Source organism: Rhynchophorus ferrugineus, unplaced genomic scaffold (genome assembly GCF_030347505.1).
Source record: "Rhynchophorus ferrugineus isolate W39M unplaced genomic scaffold, kcgeb_rfMv2 rfM6, whole genome shotgun sequence".
In the NCBI taxonomy this organism is placed as follows: Eukaryota; Metazoa; Arthropoda; class Insecta; order Coleoptera; family Curculionidae; genus Rhynchophorus; species Rhynchophorus ferrugineus.
The window spans coordinates 25,314,533-25,340,658 of record NW_027472585.1 but is presented as its reverse complement, the minus strand read 5'-3'; the positions used below and the strand labels follow the sequence as shown (position 1 = coordinate 25,340,658).

Sequence of the window (26,126 nt, the reverse complement as noted above, 5' to 3'; positions counted from 1 at the left end):
TATATATATATTATATCTATTAAAAATTTTTAATTTTTGCCCTCTGCAATTCTATTTATTTGTTTATTCACCAGAATAAGACACAAATAATTATTAATTTTCTTCTTACATTACCTTGCTAAGGACGGACAAAATTAACAGTTTTAAAAATAGGGCACAATTTGTAGAAAAGAGTTGATTGAGAGTTTTTGTTAAAACATTTTTTTTGGTTTTACAGACGAAGCACACAACTTCGTCTATTTCAAAAGAATCTGCAAAGAAATCTGTGACAAAAATATTATATTTGCATTTAGTTCTCATTATTCTTCAAGATTATAACTTGAAGTTATATATTCCTTTTCGATAGGTTAGGGCAAATTATTTGTGAATATACATGTATTATGTATTTCAATCAAATTATCCTTCTAGATTTGAACGAAAAACTTACTATTAAAATTCCATTTAGGGGTTGCATCTTAGTTAAGCAATGCTCTTCTACATTTAACTCTTTCATCAGCTAGTCTGAAATTCTATGAACAAATGTACCGATCCGGACGCTCGATTAAGAGCTCGTAGGAGATTCCCTTACGTTTATTATTGTTTCTATTCAAAAATCCTTTCTGCGCTATAGTGGAATCCTCCGGAAAATGATTAATTTTATTTCAACCTTCACATCCTAGAAAACAACACTTTTGTTCTGTTTTGCATTTAAATATGCATATGTATTAATTTCATATTAGAAATATTGTTGGATATAAATTTCAAAATAGCTCATTATTATTATATCCTTTATAATTAGTAATAATTTTCAATACAAAAAATTACAGGATTACTTTTCGCTGCATATTCATTTACGAGGAAGCTTTCTAGACAATGTAAAAGCGATTAGGATCGAATGATTAAGCGGAGAAATCTACATAATGCTCAATGGAATACATACAAATAGTTGAATGTCCAATTTGTTATAAAAGTAAATATATTTATTTTTATCATTTGAAAATAGGCCCACATTGTGATAAAATCTGCTTTTTAAGGATTTATAATTATTTGTTAATATAATCAAGCCAGTTTATCATAATTAAGCTGTTTTTTGTTATTTATACTTGTTATATCACGCGACTGTTCGGTTACGAAAACTGTGTATTCGAAGATGAAACTTAATTTATTTAGATTATTTATCTTTACGTTATGGTTTGGTAACTTTTGATTTATTAATTATTTTAATAAAATGTATATTCAATCAAGAATACATAAACTAATTGAAAACCAAATTTCAGCTAGATTTACGCAATCGATTCGTTGCCCAAACCGATTTTTATTACATTCAAATTCGATTTTTGGATTATATATTTTTGAATTTTGGATTTTGATATTTTAGATCATCCTCAGAATTGACAAGTGGGAGCAATTTGAAAGAGAAGGTATAATAATTATAAATATAAATAATTTATATTAATTTTAAGGTTTAGGTTGTAAAAGTTATTGAAATGGCAAATCAAGATATTTTTTACATTGCTTCATGTATGTTTACTAATTTTATCTTCATTAGAACCTTCTGGAGAATTCAAAGAATATTTTAAAACAAAATAGTGGAATTAGCCCTACTCTGTACAAGTTTTGCGCCTAACAACACATTTATTCATTCATATTTATTTATATACATATACTGTTAAAATAAAATAGTTTATTTTAACCGCAACTCATAATATTAATTGACACTAACGAATATTTCTTTCCAGATGGTGGCAGCTGAACCAGCTCCACCGAATTCTGCTTCTGAACCCACAGAAGGTGGTACCACATTTGGAAAAATACGCCAAACGCTATCATCTTCACTACTAACAGCTCAAGATAAAGGTAATTTAATCTAAGTAACTTCGATGTTACACTAAAAATCTTCAAATGTATAAGACTGAAAATAAGAAATTGCAAGATAAGAATGAAGGTTTAATTTTACGACAAAAAAACCACAACGCAACAAAGCAACATATTATAAAACATAACATTATATAATTTAGTATAATTAAATTAAATTTTGTAGAAATTTAAAAGAAATAATATGGTGAAATAATAGTAATGACGTACCAATTCGGAAAACATACCAGAAACATCTCGTTATTAAGTAAATTAATGGTACATGGATTAATTGTTAGTCAGCTCATAATCCATGCTCGATTTGTTTTATTACACCAGTCTATCTATCCAATACCCTTTTAAAGATCATAAATTACCTCCAGCTACAGACATTTCTCAATAAGTTTTGATTTGGACAGCTGTGACTTACTTGGGTTACCCCTTCATATAACAAGCAAAATACAATACTTATTATCGGAACATGTTTCAGAAAATGATAACTCGATTTGTAATAATTTGATTTTTGTAAAATATTTTTTTATCTACAGGGTATCCTAAAATTTAAAAAGATATGCATGAACAGAAAATATATTTTAATATTAATATTTTATTCAAAACAATCTTTTATATTATAATATTATATATGGGTATATATAATTTTAGGATCATATGAGCATATGAATATATAGTATAAGATTATATAGTTCGTTCAGTAAAATAATGAACTGACGTCATCTAAATATCTGATGTTAAAACGAACACTGGGTTCCAGTTTTTTCTAACTCTGACATATGCGTGAAACATTTCAATCTAAATAAAATAATGAAACAAAAATAATTTTATTAAATATAATTTATTTTAACATTATAGTACATTCAATGTATATATTATCGAAGGACTTTAACACCGCCCATGAGGTACAGTTCTAGGCGAGTTTATTATGTAGTGGTATCTTCTGGAGGATACCACCATTGGAAAGGATAATTACTTCATTGCAATATTTCCGTGTGAAGTTATTTTGATACCACTGTATCTCTTCTTAGTTTCTTCTGTTACTACCTGTTTATATCTTTCTTGATATAATTTGAGTTAATCAGTTATAGTTAAACAGTTAGAATTCCTTATTTCGTTATATATTCTAATTAAATGCTCATAGATATTCTACACACATATTTACTACAGTTATTCAATATTAATTATATACTTATCTTTAGTTTTCACTCTAATCACTCTGTCTCGGTAATGGTCAGCATTGGTTCGTAATCCAACATCACAGAAGTTTCAATCAGTCGCTGTCACTTTCTCAGTCAATAACGGAGCAGTTAATTTCCAATCTATGTAACACTTGTTCCCGGCTCCACTATTTGTCAATTCATCAAAACCGAAAGTGTTATTGTAAACAGTGCTTCTTTCCACGTATCCAGATAGGTCTTGTTTGTATACCTTCTCTCGAATATGCTGTGATTGGGAGGAAGACGTAATACTCTATGGCCATGTTGTTCAGCCATCTGATCAACCATATATATTTTTATTTTTTATCTTTACACCATTTAAATCCTAGGTTCCCCAACAGTGTATCAAGAGATATTCTATTTACATTTAAGTTTTACCTCATATCGCTAAGTTTTCTATGAATACTTTTCAGACTAACATTTTCCTCTGAAATAATTGTATTAACTAAAAAACTACTGACAGTTTTTATACATTGCTTGCTTTTCATCTTGGATAGAGCTAACATCAAGACAAGATCACCTGGACCAATCGCTTTGTTAGAGGACGGTTCTTATTCGAATTATTAAATCCAAGGTTATATAGTTTTAATTTTTTTGCGCTATTCTAGTCGCAGTGCCCATACTAATATTCAGTGCAGCAGCAGCACGCTAAAAATATTTCCAAGTACAACTGCAACCACTTAATATTATATCAATATTTACCTTCCTAATTTTACGCAACAGGCGACGTCCATTATCTCGTTTGTGTTGGAATCAACTGGTGAAAGATCAAACCTTCAAACAACGTTTGTTGTTTTATATCCTCTAATTATTATCCCTAATGTTTTGAAGAAATTTGCAGACGTTTGACAACCAGGTGAATTTAGTAGGTTGATTCGGTAACATGCTCGAACGTGTCTATATAAATCTAATTATCTAATAGGAATATTATATCTCATTTTAATTAAAATAAAACTGGCAATACATCAACTTGTTATTGGGAGGTTAATAGGTTTATTACCACTAGTTTATTCAGTCTTCCTGAATCTTGCAGCTGTTTTCTTCAGAGTTAACTAAATTAGATTCATCTGTGGCCGTCAAACTTTCATTATAGTTGAAATATTGTTCAAAAATGCAAACGCTTTCTTATCTCATGATGCTTATAAATATTTTTAGTAATTCTAAAGTGCCACTAGTTAAACTATTTTTCTTGCGATTGATATAAAATTATCTCAATTGACGATAAAATCAATCCTGCTCTATATATCTAGCTGAGGACATATTAATAATTCAGAACCTTTATCTTATTTCATACCACGATAACTACGACAATATGACATGCCACTGTTCGTTGTCAATCGTTGTCAATTACTTTCTTTTCATTAGAGCTCTCTTTTTGTCTGACGTAATTTGGTGTTATTTTTTATGTTCGCCTGAAAAGTCAGAAACTGCTATACTCACGGTGCGAATATTACCCACGATATTAATGGCAGCGGGGGAATTGGTCTAACTGTAACCTACATTCCTAATAGTTACCAGTTTAGGTATAAAATAAATAAATTTAATAAAATATGCTTCAAGTTTTAGTTTTACATCCATTTCAGAATTGAATCCAAAATAATAAATTACATTAATTAATTTCACACTGATTGCACTCGCTATATGACTGCATGTATTGACCTGGTCAGTTTCTGACTTACTATAAAGCAATTTAAAAAATACATACAATTTAATATATATTGTGATATACATTTTATCACTTTCTACACATATTACCTATCTCTCTGCGATCAACTTTGCGATACCGTGTTGATGTTGGTTTGTCAGCAGTAAATTTTTGCAATTCTTCCGAATTGTGTATTAGCTAAGTCATGTTGCATCGATCTGAACAGGTGGTACACAGAATATGTTATATCTGGTTAGTAGGGTAGATATGGCAACACTTCTTGATTTGTCTTTCTGATTGGCTCTTCGTAACTCCTGTAACGTGTAGCCAAGTTTGGTCGTAGAAGAATGAGTTTGTGTCTGTTATTAGCTATTAGTTTTATAGCAACAATTCGTTATTCAATTTTTACAGTTGATATTATGGATATATCTGGATATCTGCAGTAACATCTTGTATACATATATACATAAATTAAAGAAGAATGTCATGCTTCTTGGTTTTTTGTATATCGGATATACGTGTATAAGTCTTTTTGATTTGAGCTGGTAACAATTAAAATACATCTTGGAGTACCAAGGATAAACTCTATGGCTTTGTCAGTAGAGTTCAGCCATTATGAAACTAGTAGTTTAGGGTAGACTAAATTGGATATCTTCATGTGTAAGCTGCATTGACGCAGTCGTCCTTTTTCGATCCATCCGTGTTCAGACTTCTATGGAGATGGAAGAATTCGTGGAGGTTTATGGAACTTAGGTTTCCATAATGGAAGGAAGGTTATATCGATATGTTGTTGAATATTCACGATTGCATGTTGGGAATTACAATATGTTTTTATAGGAAGATGATTAGGTTGGGATGGAAATATTAATCTATGCTATGGTTTTGTTTAAGCATATGCAATATAATTATGGGACGTTAGGGAAGAAGAAGGTATCTTCTCATGTAATCAGGTAAATTTTTATCAATTTATCACCATCATCAATTTATCTCATCAAAATCGTCTTATCAATTTATATTAAAACCGGGTTGGATACCACATTGATTAAGGTGACAGGGTGGACTTCTGCAATAGTTACCGGTTTTTAATCCTGTTGGAGCATGATTGTAAAAATTAATTGTGATTGTTCGTATGCAAAATTGCGATAGTGTAAAATCCGACAAGAAAAACCATCCTAGTCGCACTAGTAACAAATATGGGTCTTTAAATAACGGTCTTCAAATAGTTCAAATAAGTCTCTCACTAGTCGGTGGACTTAATGCGGATGACTCTTGTTCGGAGTGCACGTCCAGTCCGAATTAATATTTAGTTGATAGTAAGTAAACCTATAAGGAAATATAAGAAGAAAAAACGTTTTAATATCATTAAGAAATATATTTTTGTGCTAGTAATAAAACTTTTACTACTTCATTTTGAAATGGGTTGGAGGTGATAGCAAGGCATAAAAAAGTTGCACGATTTTCTATCAGAACAATTTACGAACAAAGTTTAATACGAGACGCACAAAAAATGTATAGGAAGGGAGCGTAAATTTAAAAAGGATTTTCTGAAAAGAAAAGCCCCCTTTAATTTAATGTTATTTTATTCATCAAGAAAAAGACCAGAGATATCGGGGAAAAAGACGAGATCGAAACCGTCCCTAATAAGCCTTAGAAGTGGAGAAACAAACATTCGTTTTTATTTGTGTTGGGCTTTAGCTTTACGATATAATGGAAGACGATGAACGTTTATTTTTTAGGATTTAATACCTTATTATTGTAGAATATTTGATATTCAGTTAATTATAAAAAGTATGGAAGATAGAATGCCGCTGCATATTAGAATATTCCGAGTAAATGGGATACAAAGGGACTTGAATCAAAAATTAATTCAAAAAGAGAAGTAGTTGATTATATTAATAAACTTTCAGTCAGCTCTGTACAATTATTTATAGAATTATTATAGTATAGTATTATGTGTATTATATATTATAGTATATATTCAGATGTGTCTGCCATTTAGAATTAACTACAATTTAATAATTAGAACTACCTAGCCCTAATTAAGGGAAAATAGTTTTAGTAATCCTAATGCTAGAATATATCAAATCTATATTTTCACAGGCAGTTTGCAAATATAATGATAATACATATCAAATAAGAATCCTTCAAATTTGATTTTTGTTGAGAGTCCCAAACAGTAAGTCACTTTCAACACTGTTATTTAAAAATGTAATAATATCCAGTCAATTTTTTTCAGAGGATCATGGCTTTACTGGAACATACGAATACGTTCGTAAAAATTCTCGATGTTCATTTAGCACAATTTTGTGAGCATGAGTCTTTCATCAATTTTATTGCATTTTTGATATCTCTGATCTATTGATGAAAATGTGAAATATTTATGTAAAAATGTATTAAACTATCTAACCTATGTGCTAAATTTGAGGGTTTAACAAACTATATGTAATATCAGTTTTCCAATTAGTATTAATACCAAGTGGATAATCGTGCAATACACAATATTATATTTTTGACAATAATTTATTTTTTACTTAGTTGTCTGATTTGATAAAAAATTTATTGCCGAAGTCCATTAAACACTTCCAGAAATGTATGGTGCTGTTGCTTCATCATATCCCATTTCTCGGTGTTTATTTCAGTGATTTGAAAGTGGTTCTTTTGATGCCCATAACGAGGAACGGTTTAGGAGCCTAGCCCAAACTCCCAACGAGCTTTCAGATAACTTAACAGAGAATGAATAAAATGCTTTCGGATGTGCACATACCATGGGAAAAATACAAAAATGAAGGAAAATGACTACCACGCAAATTAACTGAAACGCTTTTTAAAATCGTTTTAACATCAAGTTTTCTTTGCTTGCCAGGTAAAAACTAAACGTTTTCTGTGGCGTATTGAGGCCAGTAATCTAGATTCACTACTATAAATTAAAATGCAGAAAGTTGTGCAAATAACTGCAAATGCTTCGATGTTAACTGACTAATTTCACTCACATATTGTTGCAAAAATGATGAGTAAAAAAAGTAAAAAAAGCGGATAATAGACGCTAGGTCATTCTTTTACTGTCTCCACATGTTGCAAGAGTGGCGAGTAGTTGTGTTCAGTAGATATAGCGCCTACTGACTACTACTTGCTCAGACCGATGCAGTATGGTTGAACTAACACATTCTTTTGAAATGTTGAAGAAGAGCGAAAATGGGGTGTTGCCAAAAGGACATCATCCTTTCCCTAGAGAGGGATGCAAAATATTTTCGTTAAAATATATTATATCAATTTTTCTCAACATACTTTCAATGCCTTTTAATGAAGAATGACCCGACACCAGAAATACAACATAACATAGAATAATTTGAAAACACCTTTTTTTTCATTAAATATAATATCATATATATTTAGCGAAAATTCTTTAAATAATAAATATTATGCATGCATGCACATTAAAACAAAAATATTGCATTTTTAATATTACGTCTACGTTTAATGGAACCCTAGTGAAAAGTTAAAATCCTCGTAAGCAAATTTCATAAGGCAGGAGGTCACAAGGTAGTAGTTTAATTCAATTTGATGCTAGATAAGGGTGTTCTAAATTCCACGAAGCTTTTAATAAAGCTTTATATATATACACACATACATACAAACAGTTATACCGCGCTGTCTTGGGTCTTAAATCCTAACAAATTGCCTTCCGGGTCTCTGTGGAGTTTGAGATTGGTTTGGTTGACAGTCAACATACTTCGAAATCTACATGAATATATTTCATTCAGCTTTAAACTGATGTATTGATATTTTAAACGACGTACCCGTAAAATTTAATTTGGTAATACAGCTTAAAGTATTTTAAATGATATTGAGTCTAATATATTTTATATAATACTTTTTTAACCATATGATATCTACTTAAATTCAGACATATTAAGGAGCTGTTAGAAAAAATTACTTGACCTATAATAAAGACATGGAAGAGTTAAATCAAGAATACAATGCATTTTTTCCAATGAAGGTAAAACAAAATTCTATCAAAAATATGTCTGATATGTTGAATAAATGACTATAACTAAAGCACAAATAAAGTTTGTTATATAGATGAAGTATATTGATTATTTCTATAATAGAAACCAATAGTGTAATTTGCATTGATTGTAATAGAATAGATTATGAGCTAATCACAGTAGCCATTTTTTTAATTCTAAGGGTTCTAATTATAAATTAATAGGACAGGATATGAAATAATATGAGGCTTGATTATTGTATTAACATTTAATCAATTGCTACTTCAGTTTTAGATTTGACGAATATAATTTATATATATATATATATATATATATATATATATATATATATATGTATATATATATATATATATATATATATGTATATATATATATATATATATATATATATATATATGTATATATATATATATATATATATATATATATATATATATATATATATATTATATATATATATATATATATATATACATTTAATACTTTTTAATACTCATAATTTTCCACATTTTTCGAGATTTGATGCTTAAAAAGGTTCAATTTCAAATCCGATGATAATTACATTGATTTCCTTTTCATTTTAAAGTTAGTTAAAGTTTTAAATTTTTTCGGTAGGCTTAATACTGAGGACCGTGGTTCGAAGCCCACGTTATGTTGTAGCTCCAGTTACTAAAAAATCCAAGAGATTGACATGAGTAAAAACAATATAACATTTAACATTTTAATGGTGCAGAGGGTCCACAGTATTTATTAAGCCTTTCTTTGATTGGGTAGTGTTTTTTATATTTAATATTTTCTAATGATTACATAAAAAAACAAATTAATTAAACAAAAAAAAGTGTTAAAAATCAGTTTCATATTTCTTCAAACTAATTATGAGATAAAATACTATATAAGTTGAATTTGAGTTTATTTCTTTTTTCAGTAACCAAAATGGGCCCACGGCCATCTTTAATTCCTGACCAGACTACTAATGAGCAGCAATCACCGCCAGCCGAAGACAAACCCCAATCAGTACCTATAGCATCATCTGCTTCCAAAACAGAACCAGGAAAACCACCGAGCCGTGCGGGTGCATGCCGTGTTTGTCTAAAGGCTTTTAAACCAGATGATTTTAGTCGAACCTGTGCCACTTGCACGCAGAGGGTCTGTGAAGACTGTGCCAGTTATAGTAAATTAGCAGAAGACGAAGATCCAGCTAACTGGACCTGCAGTGTTTGCAGAAGGTAACCAAAGTAAAAGTAAATTAAAAAATAAAATTTTAAGAAAGGAATGAAATAAAATTAATTAAATTATTGCGGCTGACTTAGTCTATTTAGTGGGTGTTTTATAAGGGCCAGATTGATATTTTCGTGAAGAAGATTATTTGTAGGTGGCATATCGACTTCGAGTAATATCTGTGAATAAAAAAATGTAGTGCTGGTCAAATTACTAATAAAAATAATAAATAAAAATAAATAATTCCTATTAATGAATTTATAATATGTATATTGTAACAAGATAATAATTATTTTTCGTTGATCAATTTTGGTTTATTAAATTTGTTTTATTAGATAATGTACTTAAAGATAATGTACAGATAATGTTTTAACTGTTTGGCTTTTTCTTAATGCATGTGTTTTATACATATCCACAACATTATATTTAATTAGTTGTTAATTTAATAAGAACAGCTTTGTCTGATACATAATTTCTATGGGGTTTTGAGTATTTACCTTTGTTTATTACAGTTTTTATTCTCACATTTCGTCTTTAATAATAATATGATGGAGGACTTCGGATAAAGATATATCAGAATTACTTAATGGATGACAGAAATATTATAATAAATTTATTACATAGGATGATTATCACCAACATATTGTTTATTTATTAACATAAAAGGTATTCCTGGAGTCCGACTTTATTTACTTTGCATCCATCTCTTCCATCAAATAATCCTTCTTACTTAATGTAATTCATTTAATAATATTTCTACAGTTATTGTGAAGCTGTTCCTATACTATTCCCAATCCTAATGAAATATATTTATAAATGTCATATTACTGATTAATACAATTAACATTATAGTTCTTATGATATTAAATTGTTAAAATTTTTAATAGCATTTATAAAATTTTAATAATTTTATAGAATACAAGATATTGTTTCCTGAAATTACATGACAATTGAAATTTTAGGAAAATGCAATCAAGAGCTGCTGTAATACCCCAAGATTCCAACGAAAGTCTACTTGAAATCCCATTACAAGAATTACAAAGAAGACATTCGGAAGCCAGATTGGGTTCGTCTAGTGGGGGTTTAGGTGCAGGCGGGACTGGTGGATTAGCTCCACCACGTAGTCCTGAACTGCGACGACACTCTGATGTATCACCCGCATCCCTAAAAGAGTTGGAGAAGGTAATCACTTATTAAGTTATAGCGTCTTATCATTCAGGTTTTTATTAATTTAATAGTTAAAAGGCAGTGGTGCTAAAACCCCAGACAATGATTGGGCTCGTGGTGGTGGTCGTTCCAGAGGTGGATCCAGAGCTAACAGTCCACCTCGTACCACTGAAATACCTTCAAGGTCTAGAAGACCATCCCGAGTAGCCCGTCAACATAGTTATGATGATGAAGTTAAGTCCACTTTATTGCCAACTGGAGGAGGTGGTGGCGCTGTTGAGGGAGCATTAGGACTTCCTGCACCTATGCCCCGCAGAGCTTCGGCCTACGATGTATTCTCTGGTATGTAAAGTTCCCTCTAATCATTATTTTTAGGATTTTTGTTATAGGGATGGTAAAGTAATTTTGAGTTTGAAAATTCATGATTTCACTATAAAAAGTTTCAGGGGTGTCCAGCGTAATCATTGCAAATTTAATGTTGTGTTATAAATTTTAAGAAAAGTAGTAACAAAAGGAATTTATTTAAAATGTTTAGGATTTCAGTAGGTTTTAATTTGTATATATAATACTTTTAAATATTTTTTAATACATTTTTACAGGCTTTGTTAACCGAAAGTATAAGAAGGCAACACTGGTTTATCTTTACCTATAAACAGTATGTTATATAAGCTTTTTAGGTTAATTACGGTCCAATATCAGCACATTTAGATTTCTCATATAATCACAGAAATAAAAATGGTTTTGTCATTATTAATCCATGGCCTTAAGGCCCTAGGAATTCAAAGAATTATCCTGTTATTGGTAATGCTTATTATGTCTCATGTGAGTCCTTATGATGCTTATATTATATTATATTATATTATCATATTCATCAGGGTAACCAAATGTTCATGTAAATATATTTGAAAGGATAGATAATTTGACATTATTTGAACCGAGTACCATTTTTGCTTGGTTTGTTCCTTCAGTATGTTACAGATTTTTAGCTCCAATTATATTTGGATATAAATGTTTTCTAATAAATTTCTAATACTTCTTTTACGAGTTTTATTTAGTGTGTATTTGAGGTATTTGATGAATTTTAACTTAACATGTTTAGATTATTAAACTAATTCCATATTGATCTAATGGAAATTTAATCCGTTAACCTTACATCGTTTAGAAAGAATGATGGAAGATTACTTAATGAACTCAATATAGTTTTAATTTTTATAGGCGAATGATAACTTTTATTCAGAGGCTGGTATGATTATGGAGTTATCCTGCAGTTGTCTTATGCTAGTTTGGTTGTATAAAATAGAATTATACAATTTTTATCTTTATTTAATTCTTCATTGGAGAATAGTACTATTACTTGGTCTTTCACATAATGTTGCTTTATATTATATTCATATTTATTTAATAGTTGTTAGGGCCTCTTTATCATAATGTAGTTTTGAATAAGAATAATAAGAAGGTGATATAATGTAAATGGTATTTTTAAAATTAATCGTGCCATGCCAAAATTTATCTTCATTTTGAAAACACAACAACTTCTGATACAGTAAAAGAATGAAGCTTTATCGTATTAAAGTAAGATAACTTGATTTAATTTAGGTTTTTGGGAACATTCCATCAGTTGTGTTCCATGTAAATTGAGCACTTACGGAAGAACAAAAATGTACCGGACCAGACAAACTAGGCTATGTTCTTAATCTTAATGTTAACCCAATTAATATTTCAAATAATTCGTCTCTAGTTTATCAGTAGAAAATATATTTGATAATATAAGCGTTTATGAAAGCCCTTGAGGTATATAAACAAAGTTTTTGATAACATTAATATATTTTAAATAAAATAAAATAATATTAACGTTGTCTTATAAAACACCCATTTGAAACAATGAAGTTATATCCAATTTTAAGTTATGATGTCTAATCTAACAGGTAAGGTCAGGAGTCGAATTACTTGCAGCAGGTGAAGAAGTTTAATCAAAATGAAATTGAGTTTCTTAAACAAATACAGCTCCTCTTTAACGATTCTTTTTCATCTGTTCTATTAAGAAAGGATTATCTAGCTTAGAATTTTATAGACACATGTAGCTGAAATAGTTCTCCCAGTCTTGTTAAATTTTAATTTAAACTAATTCAGAATTCGATAGGACACTGTCGGAAAATAAATAAATTATTACCTGACTGGAAAAGTTTGTTTTCAGGAACTTTTTTTGATGCAGATAAAGGAATGGTATAATTACTTTAAGTGATGTTTTATTAACTAAACTAACGGTCTTTAAAACCTTTTTTTAAAACCTAAATTTTACGATATCTATAATATGGCGCATATAGGTACTCAAGAAGAGATCAAAACTAGGATTGATCCATGTTTCTAATTCTAAAGGAAAACCATTATATTTCTACAATATTGGAATATTGGAAGTGGAAACAAAGAAAATGGAAACGAAATCATCCAAAATATAACAAGAGTAAGATGTGGTAAAATAAACACTTAATCTTTACAATCTGAGAACCATTTTGATCCAAACATATTTCTAAAATATTTACAGAAAGGACCTAAACCTAATACATATTAAAAAGCGTCACCACATAATATAGCTGAAAAATTTTCATTTGTTTGATTAACATTTATTAAAATATCTGCGAAAACTCAACCCTGAAGCTATCAAAATGATAATAAAATTTTTGAATAGCACTTTAATTAAAATAATGCACCCAATTTTTAACAAAATATTTTCAGTTTAAATCCAAATATATCTCTCTGTTCATTCATAGTTTTCATGGTTACTGCATTTATTGGATACTTATTTAAAAATATATTTATATATTTGTTAGCCCTTTTTTATTTTATCTTAATTTATTAGAATTTTAATGGTACCGCGAAAGAACTATACAATGTGTTATATGCAGTTCCAGGATTGAGCACTGTAACGCAGTCTACTGGAAACACAGGTCGTCGAGCATCATTTCGTATGTCTGCTGCTGAGCCATCCAGTCCACCAAGTCCTGACACTGCACCGACTCTGACCTTGGTAGCACCAGAAGATGACAGAAGAACGAGACGACGTGGGTCGCATTTGTAAGTGTATATTGTTAGATTAAGGTCAAGACAGGGCATTTTATTCATTATTTATTGATAAAAAATTACTGATAATTTTGTTTTTACGAGTGAAAGTTAAAACTACCAAAGAGAAAAAAGACTAACAAAGGCTACATTTCTTATTTGACCATTTTTAACATTTCAGTATACCAATTATTTTTCATTTTAATTATTAGAGCTTTCTTAATTCGTTTATAGAACTGGAATGATAGTTGTTCATATAAAGCAAATAACAGACTTTACGATAATATGAAAGGACAAACATATGGTCGAGGCTATTGCCTTAAAACTTACTTATTTCGACTGTAAATACCTAACTTAATATTCCTAGAATAATTTACATATAGTTGCTAGACTGAAAACTAATTTTTATATTATATTTTTTAAATTAGATGTCAGGTAAGGGATTACCTGAATATGCCATAATATGCAATTTAATTTGAATGGTCGTAACAGAGAAAATAATAAATTTTGGCGCCGGCGTTGATTGGCGCAGTGGTAAAGGCGACAGGACGGTCCACCTACGGTACGGTGTGTTTGTGATTGTCCTAGGTAAGAGTTCGATAAGGAAAATGATCCCAGGCACGCCAGTAACCAGGCAGGTATCATCGGATGTCTTCGGGGAGATATAATATGTATATATATATATATATATATATATATATATATTTATATATATATATATATATATATATATATATATATATATATATATATATATAATTGGCTAATTAGAAAAATACGAAACGACGGAATGAAGAGCAAATTTGAACTTGAACAAAATGTTTGAAATTTAAATTATTGCCGTTCTTTATTCCATATCTTATTAAATTTATTTTATATTTATAAAATTATTTTAAATTATATTATTATCAGCTCTTTATAGTCTGTCCGGTGTTTTACTAAGTTTAGTGGCTTCCTCACTAAAATCAGTAGAAGCGCAGATGTTGTAGCCTATGGATCCGGTGTGTGAAAGAGGATTAATAGAGTAGAGATGGTCTCATTGGCTGTTCGGGTAGGTAACTTGCTAAGACAAGGGTAGCATTTCAGTCAGCCAACGAATTTTAATGTTATTAAAGCAGCCTCCGACTTTCAGTTGGAATGATCTGTATAAGAGAAATAATCTGACGAAGATCGAGGTGATTGATTATGCGGGTTTCTAGTGATTTTCATAGATTTAAATATCAGAATTTTGGTGCTAAAACTGGCCAAGGGCTTAGATAAGATTTAGGAAGGCTGTGAATGGTCCCCGATATTTTCTGAATCGATACTCGAATCGTTGGTCAAGAATAATATCAGGAGCCGGGGGAAGTAAAAACTGATTAGAAACTCATCTAAATCTATGGTTCCAAGACCTTTATTTTTGTGAATTTCTCTGGAATTATGACAATGTTGGCAACCCCATAATTATCATGCTCGCAAACTGGACAAGTTACTTGATTGGAATTTTTTTAATTGGGGATGGAAATACCATCGAGTTTTCGGTACACTTTTAGAAACAAGCGAGCTATTTTTGAAAACATATATAAAAAGATGATTGTACACATACTGTGTGAAAATAGGAAGGAAAAATATCATATTCGGTGCTTATATATATTTTTTTATCTCTGATATCTCTTTGAGGAAATGTGTGGTGAAAGTTAAAGTAGAAACATATATTATTTCCTTAAACAAAATTTAATTGCGTAAAAAGAAGCTGACTTGACTTTGAACTAGAAAATAAATAATAAATAAAAAGTTTTAATATAAACTTCAAACAGACATAAGAGGAAACGTCTGTTGTCGACGGAATAATTTCAATATTAAAACCCTGGGAAAATTCGAGATAAATTATATTTTTCTCCTGGTGAGCTTTTGTTAGAATATTCGGACATGTTCTTTTTTAGAAATGTAGGGTTCATTGAGCTAAGAAAAAAATGAAAAAACACATTCTTAGGACAATGGTTTTATTTATTTCTACTCTAGTTTAGTAATGCTTACAGAAAATGTGATTTTAATAAATAGTCAGTAAATGATTTTTAATTATAGTTTGTAATTATATTAACACACTGAAAATTTTAATTTAAGCTAGTATAAAAAGATCAATTAAATTCTGCAATGCAAAAGATGTGGTCACACTAAAAACCAATGTTCAAAACCCTTTAGGTGCTCTAAGAATAGGGAATGCCACTTGCACTAACTGCGAAGAGCCACAAATAACATAACATCATAACTAAGAGACAACTTAAAACAGGTGCATGCAGAGACAACCCGAAGTCAAATTAAACCAGTAGAATAAGCATAAAGTGCCACGAACATCCACAATGTCAACCAATTATTGGAAACTGTGGTTGAAAAACTCCAGCAAAGAATGTTAGTTGTGATGGAAAAGTTGATGGATAAAATGCTAAATAGTACCAACCAGCTAGTCAGCAACCTTTCCAAACAATGAATAGATCCAACCTCTGAGTAATAACTTGCGGCGTAATAATAACGGCTTGGCGGAAAGACGCTGGAAACTAGAACTGTTTCTTGGAAACCCAACATAATTATCAGCCCTAATATCTGAAACGATATTTACAGCTAAATTTCACATTATATTTAAAAATTATAGTGTACACATAACGCAACGAAACTTCCATGGGTTAATTATTATTAAAAACCATATCAAATATTATACACTGGAGGAATTAATTGTAGATGGTAATAACTGTAGTTTACTGTCGCCCTAAACAAAGAATATTTAGAAGAGACTTTGAAAGCTTCTTTGGGAAAATAGGTCCCAGATTTATTTTTAGTGGCAACTGGAACTCTATTGGGTTACTAATGACACTAGTGATCGTAACCTACCTACCAGCAGCCAAATGATAACATGAGAAAATCTGATATGATGTAATAATCCTTATTTACTGGATTTATTTACCTGATTTAATTTACACATTGCAACACATTGCCATTCTATCAGTGAATTTTGATCTAAAGTGCGCCATTCCAACTTAAAATGATTTAGAATTAGGATTGTAGATTAACTTGGTAACATATCTGTACCAATCATATACAATTCGATACCAAACTGAGAAGTTTGCATTGGATAACAGATAGTTACTCCCTCTTAAGTAATGAGAGGAAAATGTTATACAAAGCCAGTATCAAGCTAATCTGGACATACGGCATTCAACTATAGGGCTCAGCAAGCAACAGTAATACTGAAATATTAGAAAGATTCCACGGCCGATCATTAATAGAAAACTTTGGTTTTCAACACAAAATTCATTGAATAATGTGTTACATTGAGCGACTGGGATGCTGTTAACAATACAACTTTTTTTTAACTTTTTTATCGTTTCACTTCAAAGGGTGGTAACTCTATCATAAGCATTCATTTAGATTGACTTAAGAATATATTGGTAGTGATAACAACGGGTCGGCGGATCCAAGTCACCATTTTTAATTTTTGATATAAAATTATTGTATATGTTATTTAATTATACAAGTTATACTTATTGACTGTATGCTATATTCTGTAAATGTACTGAAGGTGTTTCCATCAATATACTTTATATTTTCAGGTGTTGTTCCCATTGTTTGTCATATATAAATGTAAATGTTTATCCTTTGTATGTCGATTTTTGATTATTGAAGTTAATTAATTAATTTGCTAATTAAACTGACTCAAGAATAAATATATGAAATTAAAATTAATTCACGATGTATGCAAGAAACTTCTTATTTATTGTAGGGTATGATAAAACATTATGTAAACTTATATGAACTTGAATATTTAAAAAAACATATAATACATCATTACATACTATTCTAGTCATCTATTGGACAAGAAAAATGCAATTTATGAATTAACTTCTGTCTCAAGACCATGTGCTATTGCTCCAAAAAACATACCAACAAATAGTCCGAATCCAAATAAATAGTGTTCGGAAGGAGTAATATCTGAAAAATAGGACAGATAGGATGAGATGAGTTTTTTAAAATAATTGTTGGTTAATTTTGAGACCTGTGGATGAGCTCTGCCGCACAGAAAAAAAAATTATGTCCTGTGGAGCATTTCGATCTTTTTGTTCCAATACACAGTTCAAGAGTATCACTTGTAGCTGACTCCTTATTTATGGTTTCAAATGATTTTAGCAATTTACAGTAGATCGAGTGATTTATTATATCAGATGCTAAATATTGCTGGTTTTCCAGGCTTAATTCACGGCTAATGCTTGTTTTTATATCCAGTGATTCGGAGCAAGCACTTGAAAATTGCTTTTACACTGACTTACCGTTTACAGTTTTAGGATGAGTATTCATCTAGAATAAGTTTAAGTTATGGATTTTTCAATTTCTATTTTAATATTTATGTGTATACATAGCTTGTCTGATGTTTCGTGTACTTTTGTAATTACAATGTACAGATTGTAACAGACAATTTAGGAACGGATTTTTTTTTATTAGCTATCTCAATATTTTTGCAGTTTAAGCTTATTTTTTAGAACTTTGTTTTTCGGCATAACTATAAAAATAATATGTATTGATGTATGTATGTATATATTCTGCAAGCTTTAATATTTAGTACAGTTGTACATTTGATCGCCGTACTTATTATATTTTCGCTAGCTGATGTCGACAAAAAGGTATTGCCCTTTGAAGTTTCTAAATGTTTACTGATATACTTCAACTAAAAAATTGGGCTCAAAACACGCTTTGGACAAAGAAAGCAACTATTTCCGCTATGGAATTTAATTTCGCAACATTTTTGGCTCCCAGTCCCAACAAAAGTCCTTTCGGGTCCGGAATCGGTATCCTTCAAGCAATGGATACGATAAATATAAAATCTAAAAGCTAATATTCCTGTCTGTGATTTTATACGGATACTGTACAATTTTTATATATTACTGTAGTAAGTTTACAGTTTAAATAATCGGTTTGTTCTTATACTAATCGGTTATTTACTCATTTTTTGATAAATATATTATCATTACTAATTAATTGAATATTGAATATTGAAGTGTGATTTTACACTTCAATATTGATTGAAGTATATGATTGTATATTGGATGGTTTCAATAATTAGTTTTAATAATTAATCCCAAAAATATTCCAGTATATTTGTGATAATAAAAAAATATTGTCATTTAAAATTGAAGTGGAATGAAGTCTTTTTTCTTTAAAATGTCGTGGTACATGGACATATTTCATTCTACAGTATCTCTGCACATTGAAATTATTATAGTATAAATAAAGTGACTAAATTGTAATTTTTTATATATTAATTTTATAATGTGATATATTATACTCATATTACTTTAGACAATAAATATTAAAGTCTGATGATATGTTTTAATATAAACAGGCCAGATATTGGTGGTATTAGAACAATTGCTCCACCTAGACCAACACCTGCACTTGAAGACTTAGAAGCAGCTCCTCGACGACAAGCCTCAGTTGATGCAGAAGCAATACGGATTGTCATTCATGATGTGGATAGCGGTTCTGCTTCTGCTGCTCAAAAACGTGTGGTTCTCAGGAGAGATCCTAGTGATAAGGCGCACAGAAGTAAGTAAATGTATTTAGTGTAAATATTTGTGAACATTGTGTTTGCACTTTGATTGTAAGGATGTCAAATGATTTAAATGCGAAGTATCAACGTAAAGAATAGGATTTTAATATTTATCTACATAAAATAATAGCTCTTAATTTGGTGCTATATATTTCATCATTTTATAGTTTTAAAATTGATATTATTTAGTCTTGATGGGGGATTTGTAAAATTTGCTGGCGAGCCCATCAAGCACTTTTAGGACTTTATTCTGATACTGTTTCGCCATATCCTGGTTCTCTAATTTTTACTTTCCACGATTTCATGGTGGTGATTTTGATGTCAGTGACAAAGAATAGTTTGGAGGACAAAAAACGTTCGAAGTTAGTGACTTATTGGACAAAAACCCAATTCAAATACTTAAATAATTTTTACGCAGCCCAGCGGTAGATGAATCACACTATTTCCAAAGGTTTACATGCGCTGAGAAAGAAGCGAAAGGAGGGAAAATGGCTACCTGACATATTGAATGAAAATGTCCTGTTATTTCGAACCGCTTGAACTATAACCTTCTTATTGATTGTCATAGAAAAAGAATCCGGTTTCTTATTGTAACGGGAGAAGAAAATTGTATCTATTACGATAATCTCAAGCACAAAAAGTTCTGCGTTAGTCTAGAATAGTCATCTACATCAATACCGAAGAGGAATATACATTGTCATAAAATGTTGTTCCGTGTTCACGTAGCAGGAGTTGCGAAGGATACACTGTTGCTGATGAAATGGTTCGAAATGTTGTCGTACTTAGGGTAATTAACATGACCGCATTCTGATTAATCACTTCTTCAGATCGATGCTGAACTGGCATACGGTTTCGAAATGCTAAAGAAGTGCAAAAATTGATCAATGATAACTACAGAACTAACTCGGTTCTCTCGACACAGTATACCCATGTTGCCAAAAAGATGGAAAACATATAATTAATTTTTCTTTATGAAAGCCATTTAAAGGTAAAAATATAATAAGAGTTTATGAAACCACCGTGGCACCAATAGCACAATAATGAAACTTAATGCAGTTTGTATGTCAGGAAATTATTATTAGAAAGTTTCTTTTAAAAAACTGTAGTTCAGTTTATTTGTATAGAAACTGTAAATGCTTTGGAAACTTGTCTGTTTTATAAACATATCTTAGTAAATATTATAATAGTTGTTAAAAAAGAGGAGGGTTCTAAGAACTGTGACTTAATAAATGTTTTGTCTTGTTTTTGCATAAATAAAATGCTATGACTTAATTAAAGTTTGATCTTTGTGTTTTAAAACGATTTCTGTATTGATAGTACTACGGTATCTCTTACTTTCTAAAACTCATCAAATTAAATGACCTAAATATAGAAGGGCCCTTCTCTCTTATTTGGTATTTTTCTTAGAAATATTAAGTATTATAATTAACGTGGACAATACGTTATCTTCTATTTTGTTTTAACATGCTGTTAAATAAAATTAATTAGTGAAACACATTTAATTAATTCCAATGAATACTATAATAATATGAAGCATTTTTAAGAATAGTAAATATTACAATATTTGATATTCTATAATTATTTCTTCAGCTCGGGGATTTGGAATGAGAGTGGTAGGAGGAAAAACGAGTCCTGATGGTCATTTATTCGCTTATATTGTATGGACAGTGCCAGGAGGACCAGCTGAAAAAGGTGGCCTACAACAAGGAGACAAAGTATGAAAAGAATTTATATAATAGTGTAGGGTGTATACTATATAGTATAATATATATATATATATATATATATATATATATATATATATATATATATATATATATATATATATATATATTTTTTTTATTCTTTTTAATAAAACGGTCATTCACGTCATGGAATTTGTGACGACAAAACCTACGATGTTGCCGCAATAAATTTGGATTTTAATTTATTTTAACATTAAAATACTTATACTATAATATATATTATATAGAATTTAAGGACTCAAACTTAAACATTAAGTAGTTGGTTGTAGGTTAGAGTTGTTTGATTATATTTACCTTTAATTCTTTTCCACACAATCTATAAGGTATAGTCATAGGGGCGAATATATGTAGAGATATCCTCTGGAGGCCTAATCGACACATTTAACAATTAAATATTCAAGTGATGTATTTAACTTTTATTAAATAGTATATTTATCTTATTTAAATGTAATGTCTAGAAGCGCCATTTGATCTCTCGTAGGTTATCTTTGCATTATTTAAATCCTTTATTTCCTACCAGTGTATGAGGGACAACTTATATACATCAAAAAGCTGAGTATCTCTCGTCGTCTCTGTGAATCCTACATTATATTGTTTTTTACAGTCGCAGTGACCATACTAATATTCAGTGCAACTGCAAAGCGCTAAAAATATTTTCAATAAAACATCCAGTAACTTAATATTTAACCGGCACAAGTAACTGGTTAGAGACGCAATGTGTTTCTGGTTCTATCCAATTGTTTCGGTATTTTCAGAGTTATCACAAATATTAAGCAGCAGTTTGAAATATGCCAAAACAATCAAAACGCCAAAATAACGTTTGCCTGTTTATAACTTCTCATTATTATCTTTAATGTTTTGAAGATTTTTCAGACATTTGACAACCAGATAAATTTTATAGGCCTAGTCGGTTATATGATCGTATGCATCAAGCAGCATTATATCTCTTTAACTAAAATTAAATGTGAAGGACAGCATTAACTTCTTTTAAAATTAATTTACAAACTGCGATAGCCAATACATTTGACAGTGTAATGACGTGAGTTTCCTGTTTTTTTGAAGAGTCTATATAACTTTGATAAACTATTGCATTAAAAAAACGGTTCTATTTGTAGGTTCTGGAATGGGGCGGTGTTTCGTTAATTGATCGAAATTTTGAAGAAGTATGTGCCATAATGGATCATACCGGAGATACGGTTGAACTATTGGTCGAACACGCTACAGATCTCAGAATGTGCGATTTCCTAGATGAACCACCTCAGCCTCCTCCAAGTGGTAGGAAACCATCAGATGCCAATATAACTGCTTTACATGTTGGTGTGTATTATAAAATATTTTTTTATTTTACAATTAATTCATTTGGTTTATTGAAAGATTATATTGTAGGTTGAGGCATTTGTTTATATTTTGTAGTGTTATTGCCACATGCTAACATATTTAGATAATAGTGTACATATAATAATATAATAGATATAGTAACATATGATAGCTAATAGCTTATTTTGTTTTGCTATTCAATCTACTGTTGATATGTCGGCAGTAGCTTATTCTCACGGCCTGCTTTACAAGTTGTAACTTGTATATATTGTATTCGAGTAAAACAAGCCCATGACACCAAATTATGGTTATTAACAGCCTCATAAATATATGCAAAATAAGCTGATACGATACAATAAAATGTTAAGTAAATGTCAATTATTTTCTAGCTGCTGTTCTTTTTATCATGTCGAATTATCAAAGTTGGTTTCAATACCAATCATCTAATTGCGAGCATAAAACGGATTTACCTTGAAAGTTAATATCTACATTTCCCTATTTAATAACAGAAATCTACTATTATAGTATTAATCTAGAATATAGCAATTCAATATTATTATATAAATATAAAATAAATTATTATAAATAACAAATATATTATATAAACTTTCTTATAATTATACATAAAAGAGAAGGGCTCTTATAATTTTCAATTTCAATTTAATATTCCATTTTATAAATATTAATAATATTCCACAAGTGGGATTTTTAATTCATTTTGGGGCATTTACAATATACTAAAAACATTATACAGTTTATCCAAGGTTGTTCTGATAAGTCATCTCGGTTTATGACGTCAAAACGGTGCAATAATGCAGAATCTACTCAGAGTTTTAGTTTAATGTGTCATTGGTTTATTCTGTCTATTAAAAATAATTTAGTTTAACATTACACTACATCTAATGCCTATATTGTCGAATAATTTAGACTACTGATGATTATACAGCCACATGGTTTATAGGTTGAAATAGAGTAGAGTATTAGGGGCGTCTTTTATGCAGTGGTATCCCCTGGACGCCTAATCCATCTAATTAACAATTTTACTCTCATTAGAGAGCATATTTCTTTCATATACCTTTTTATGTTGGGTTCTTGTTTTCTTCGATGTTGTATTTCCTGGTCAAGTAATTTTGATATCACTGTAGTTTTTTGTTTCTTCCATTACTACCTCTGTAAATTATTCTCGATAAAATTAGTCAGCAAAATCGCCCTAATGAATTCACCACATCTACAAAACAATAAGTATTTATCCTCTCCTCATACTTTCAAACCTAATTCTCCTGTTTTATTCTGAACAATTACATACATATCTATGCACGTAAATCGTGCATAACCTACAATATAATTTCGTGCAGTTATCGTTTATTAATTACATACATACCCTTAGTGGTTTGTTTTGTTGTTTCCACTCTCATCACCCTGTCTTGGAAATTGTCAGTGTTGAGTCATAATCCCATATTCGGATAATTTAATTCAAGTTAATAACTAAGTTGTTAATTTCAAATCAATCTAGCATTTGTTCACAATTCCATCTTTTGTCAATTTATTCTTCAATGTTCCAAATGAAGTTCATCCAAACCGAAGGAGTTATTAACCATTCCTGTCGACAAAAAAAACAATATATGTTAGGACTAATTACCTAACAATATATTAAGGGATGTACTCAAAACCACTCATAGCTCTAAGCTGTCTATGGATACTCTCCATACAATTTCCTCTAGTATAATTTTATTAATTTATGTTAATATTGAATAACAACTTAATATTTAACGGTAAAAATGTTTACCTCTCTAGCGAATTTTATGTCAAGAAGGAGTTAACTAATTAAAGACGCAATCTATTTTATCTGGAATGGTTATTCTCTATTAATCAGAGTAATAATAAGCAGCGATTTGGAAGTCATCAAAACAAACGATGCGTTAAAATAACATTTGCCCGTTTATAACCTCTTTATTACTATTGTTTTGAAGAATTTTGCATACGTTTGACAGCCGGACGACTTCGGAAATTTTTTGCAATTTCTTTTGTATTACATTTATGAGCTCGAGTAGTTCTAAATAATATGCTTGAGGGCACAGTCTGCGTATAAATTCAAAAGAAAATCAACGGAGAGTTAAATATTCTAGGATTTTTTCAGCCGCTGCACTTATTGTGATAATGTGTTTTTTCGTGAAGTCTAAATTAAACTCGCACTTGCGATTATCTTAATACGTTCAATTCCCAAACGTTTTCGTTCAATGAAAAACAATAAATATTTTCGATATTAGGCCTATAAGCCATATCATACCATCTCTAACTTAAAAATTAACCGCCGTGGACACTATATACGTAGCCTCCAACCTAAGTAAAAATTTTATTGGTTGACAATAACTATTTGGAATATAAAAGCGAACTGAACGACGACCAATAATAAAAAACTGAACACAATTAAGGACATGTATTATTTGGCGTTTAACTGTATTTGAATATATTATAAGAGTGTACATCTTTATTTAATATTAGATCAACCTGGGCATGGTTGAGCTGGGTAACACTGGATGTTTAACAATGTCATTTTAAATAGACATATACTCTAGTCAACCTTGGCCGAAACGTGGACACTGGTCATAACATCAATTTTAACAAGATCGAGATCCTAATTACCTTACTTTGAAACAAGATATACGGTAAAAAAGAAACAGAAACACCTTGTAACCAATAACTCAACTGCAACAGGTTCTGTACTTGCTTAAATAAGACAATTTACGATCAAAAGTATTGTAACAATTTCGAAATGTTGGCTCTAATCCGGAAAAAATTCTGATATACAAGGAAGAAAATACTTCTAATACGTAGTCTACACTTTGCGCCTACATACGTCTTCGACATTTTTAGTCTAGCAAATTGCGTTGATTCTGGATAAACATGAGACCATGTACATCTTTTGGCCGATTACCTAGTTTTCTTTCTAATTCTATCTATTTTCAACAATATTGTCTTGTTTTTCTTGATTGATTTGATTTCTTATTCTCTGATTTTCTACATCGTCTTAAAAGGTTACAAAATTTTTCATAAGTTTCATGTGTATAAATTTTTTTTAAACGAATCGATGCTGAAAATATAAATAAAATGGATGTAATGGCGACCGAATGGTAGGGCTCAACAACAACTATATGGGCAAAAACGTCATTTTCTAAAAATTAATAATGGATTGCTCTACCAGCTCAAAACTCGAACTAAATAATAACTTCTCCAAGCTTAAATCTGCAAGATACCGTTTTTTTTCAAATAGCGATGAATGACTGACTGCGTTTCTTGCACATTTTTTCTGTTTTTTACAGGCATTCAACA

General features: G+C 30.1%; 1 protein-coding gene across 3 annotated transcripts in view; it reads left to right on the top strand.

The window, feature by feature from the left end:
• The window catches only part of Fife (regulating synaptic membrane exocytosis protein fife), a 200,828-nt gene that overhangs the window by 158,784 nt on the left and 15,918 nt on the right, over window positions 1–26,126 (top strand). For 2 of the 3 annotated variants that reach the window (XM_076406607.1, XM_076406606.1), the window contains exons 3-10: window positions 1,719–1,836; window positions 9,643–9,943; window positions 10,898–11,117; window positions 11,174–11,444; window positions 14,006–14,174; window positions 19,528–19,730; window positions 21,325–21,449; window positions 22,595–22,796. In XM_076406607.1, coding sequence (XP_076262722.1) covers window positions 1,719–1,836; window positions 9,643–9,943; window positions 10,898–11,117; window positions 11,174–11,444; window positions 14,006–14,174; window positions 19,528–19,730; window positions 21,325–21,449; window positions 22,595–22,796 — 1,609 coding nt within the window. Of the gene's footprint in view, window positions 1–1,718; window positions 1,837–5,586; window positions 5,661–9,642; window positions 9,944–10,897; window positions 11,118–11,173; window positions 11,445–14,005; window positions 14,175–19,527; window positions 19,731–21,324; window positions 21,450–22,594; window positions 22,797–26,126 lie in introns of those variants that run through there. The other variant, XM_076406608.1, reaches the window with a different exon arrangement.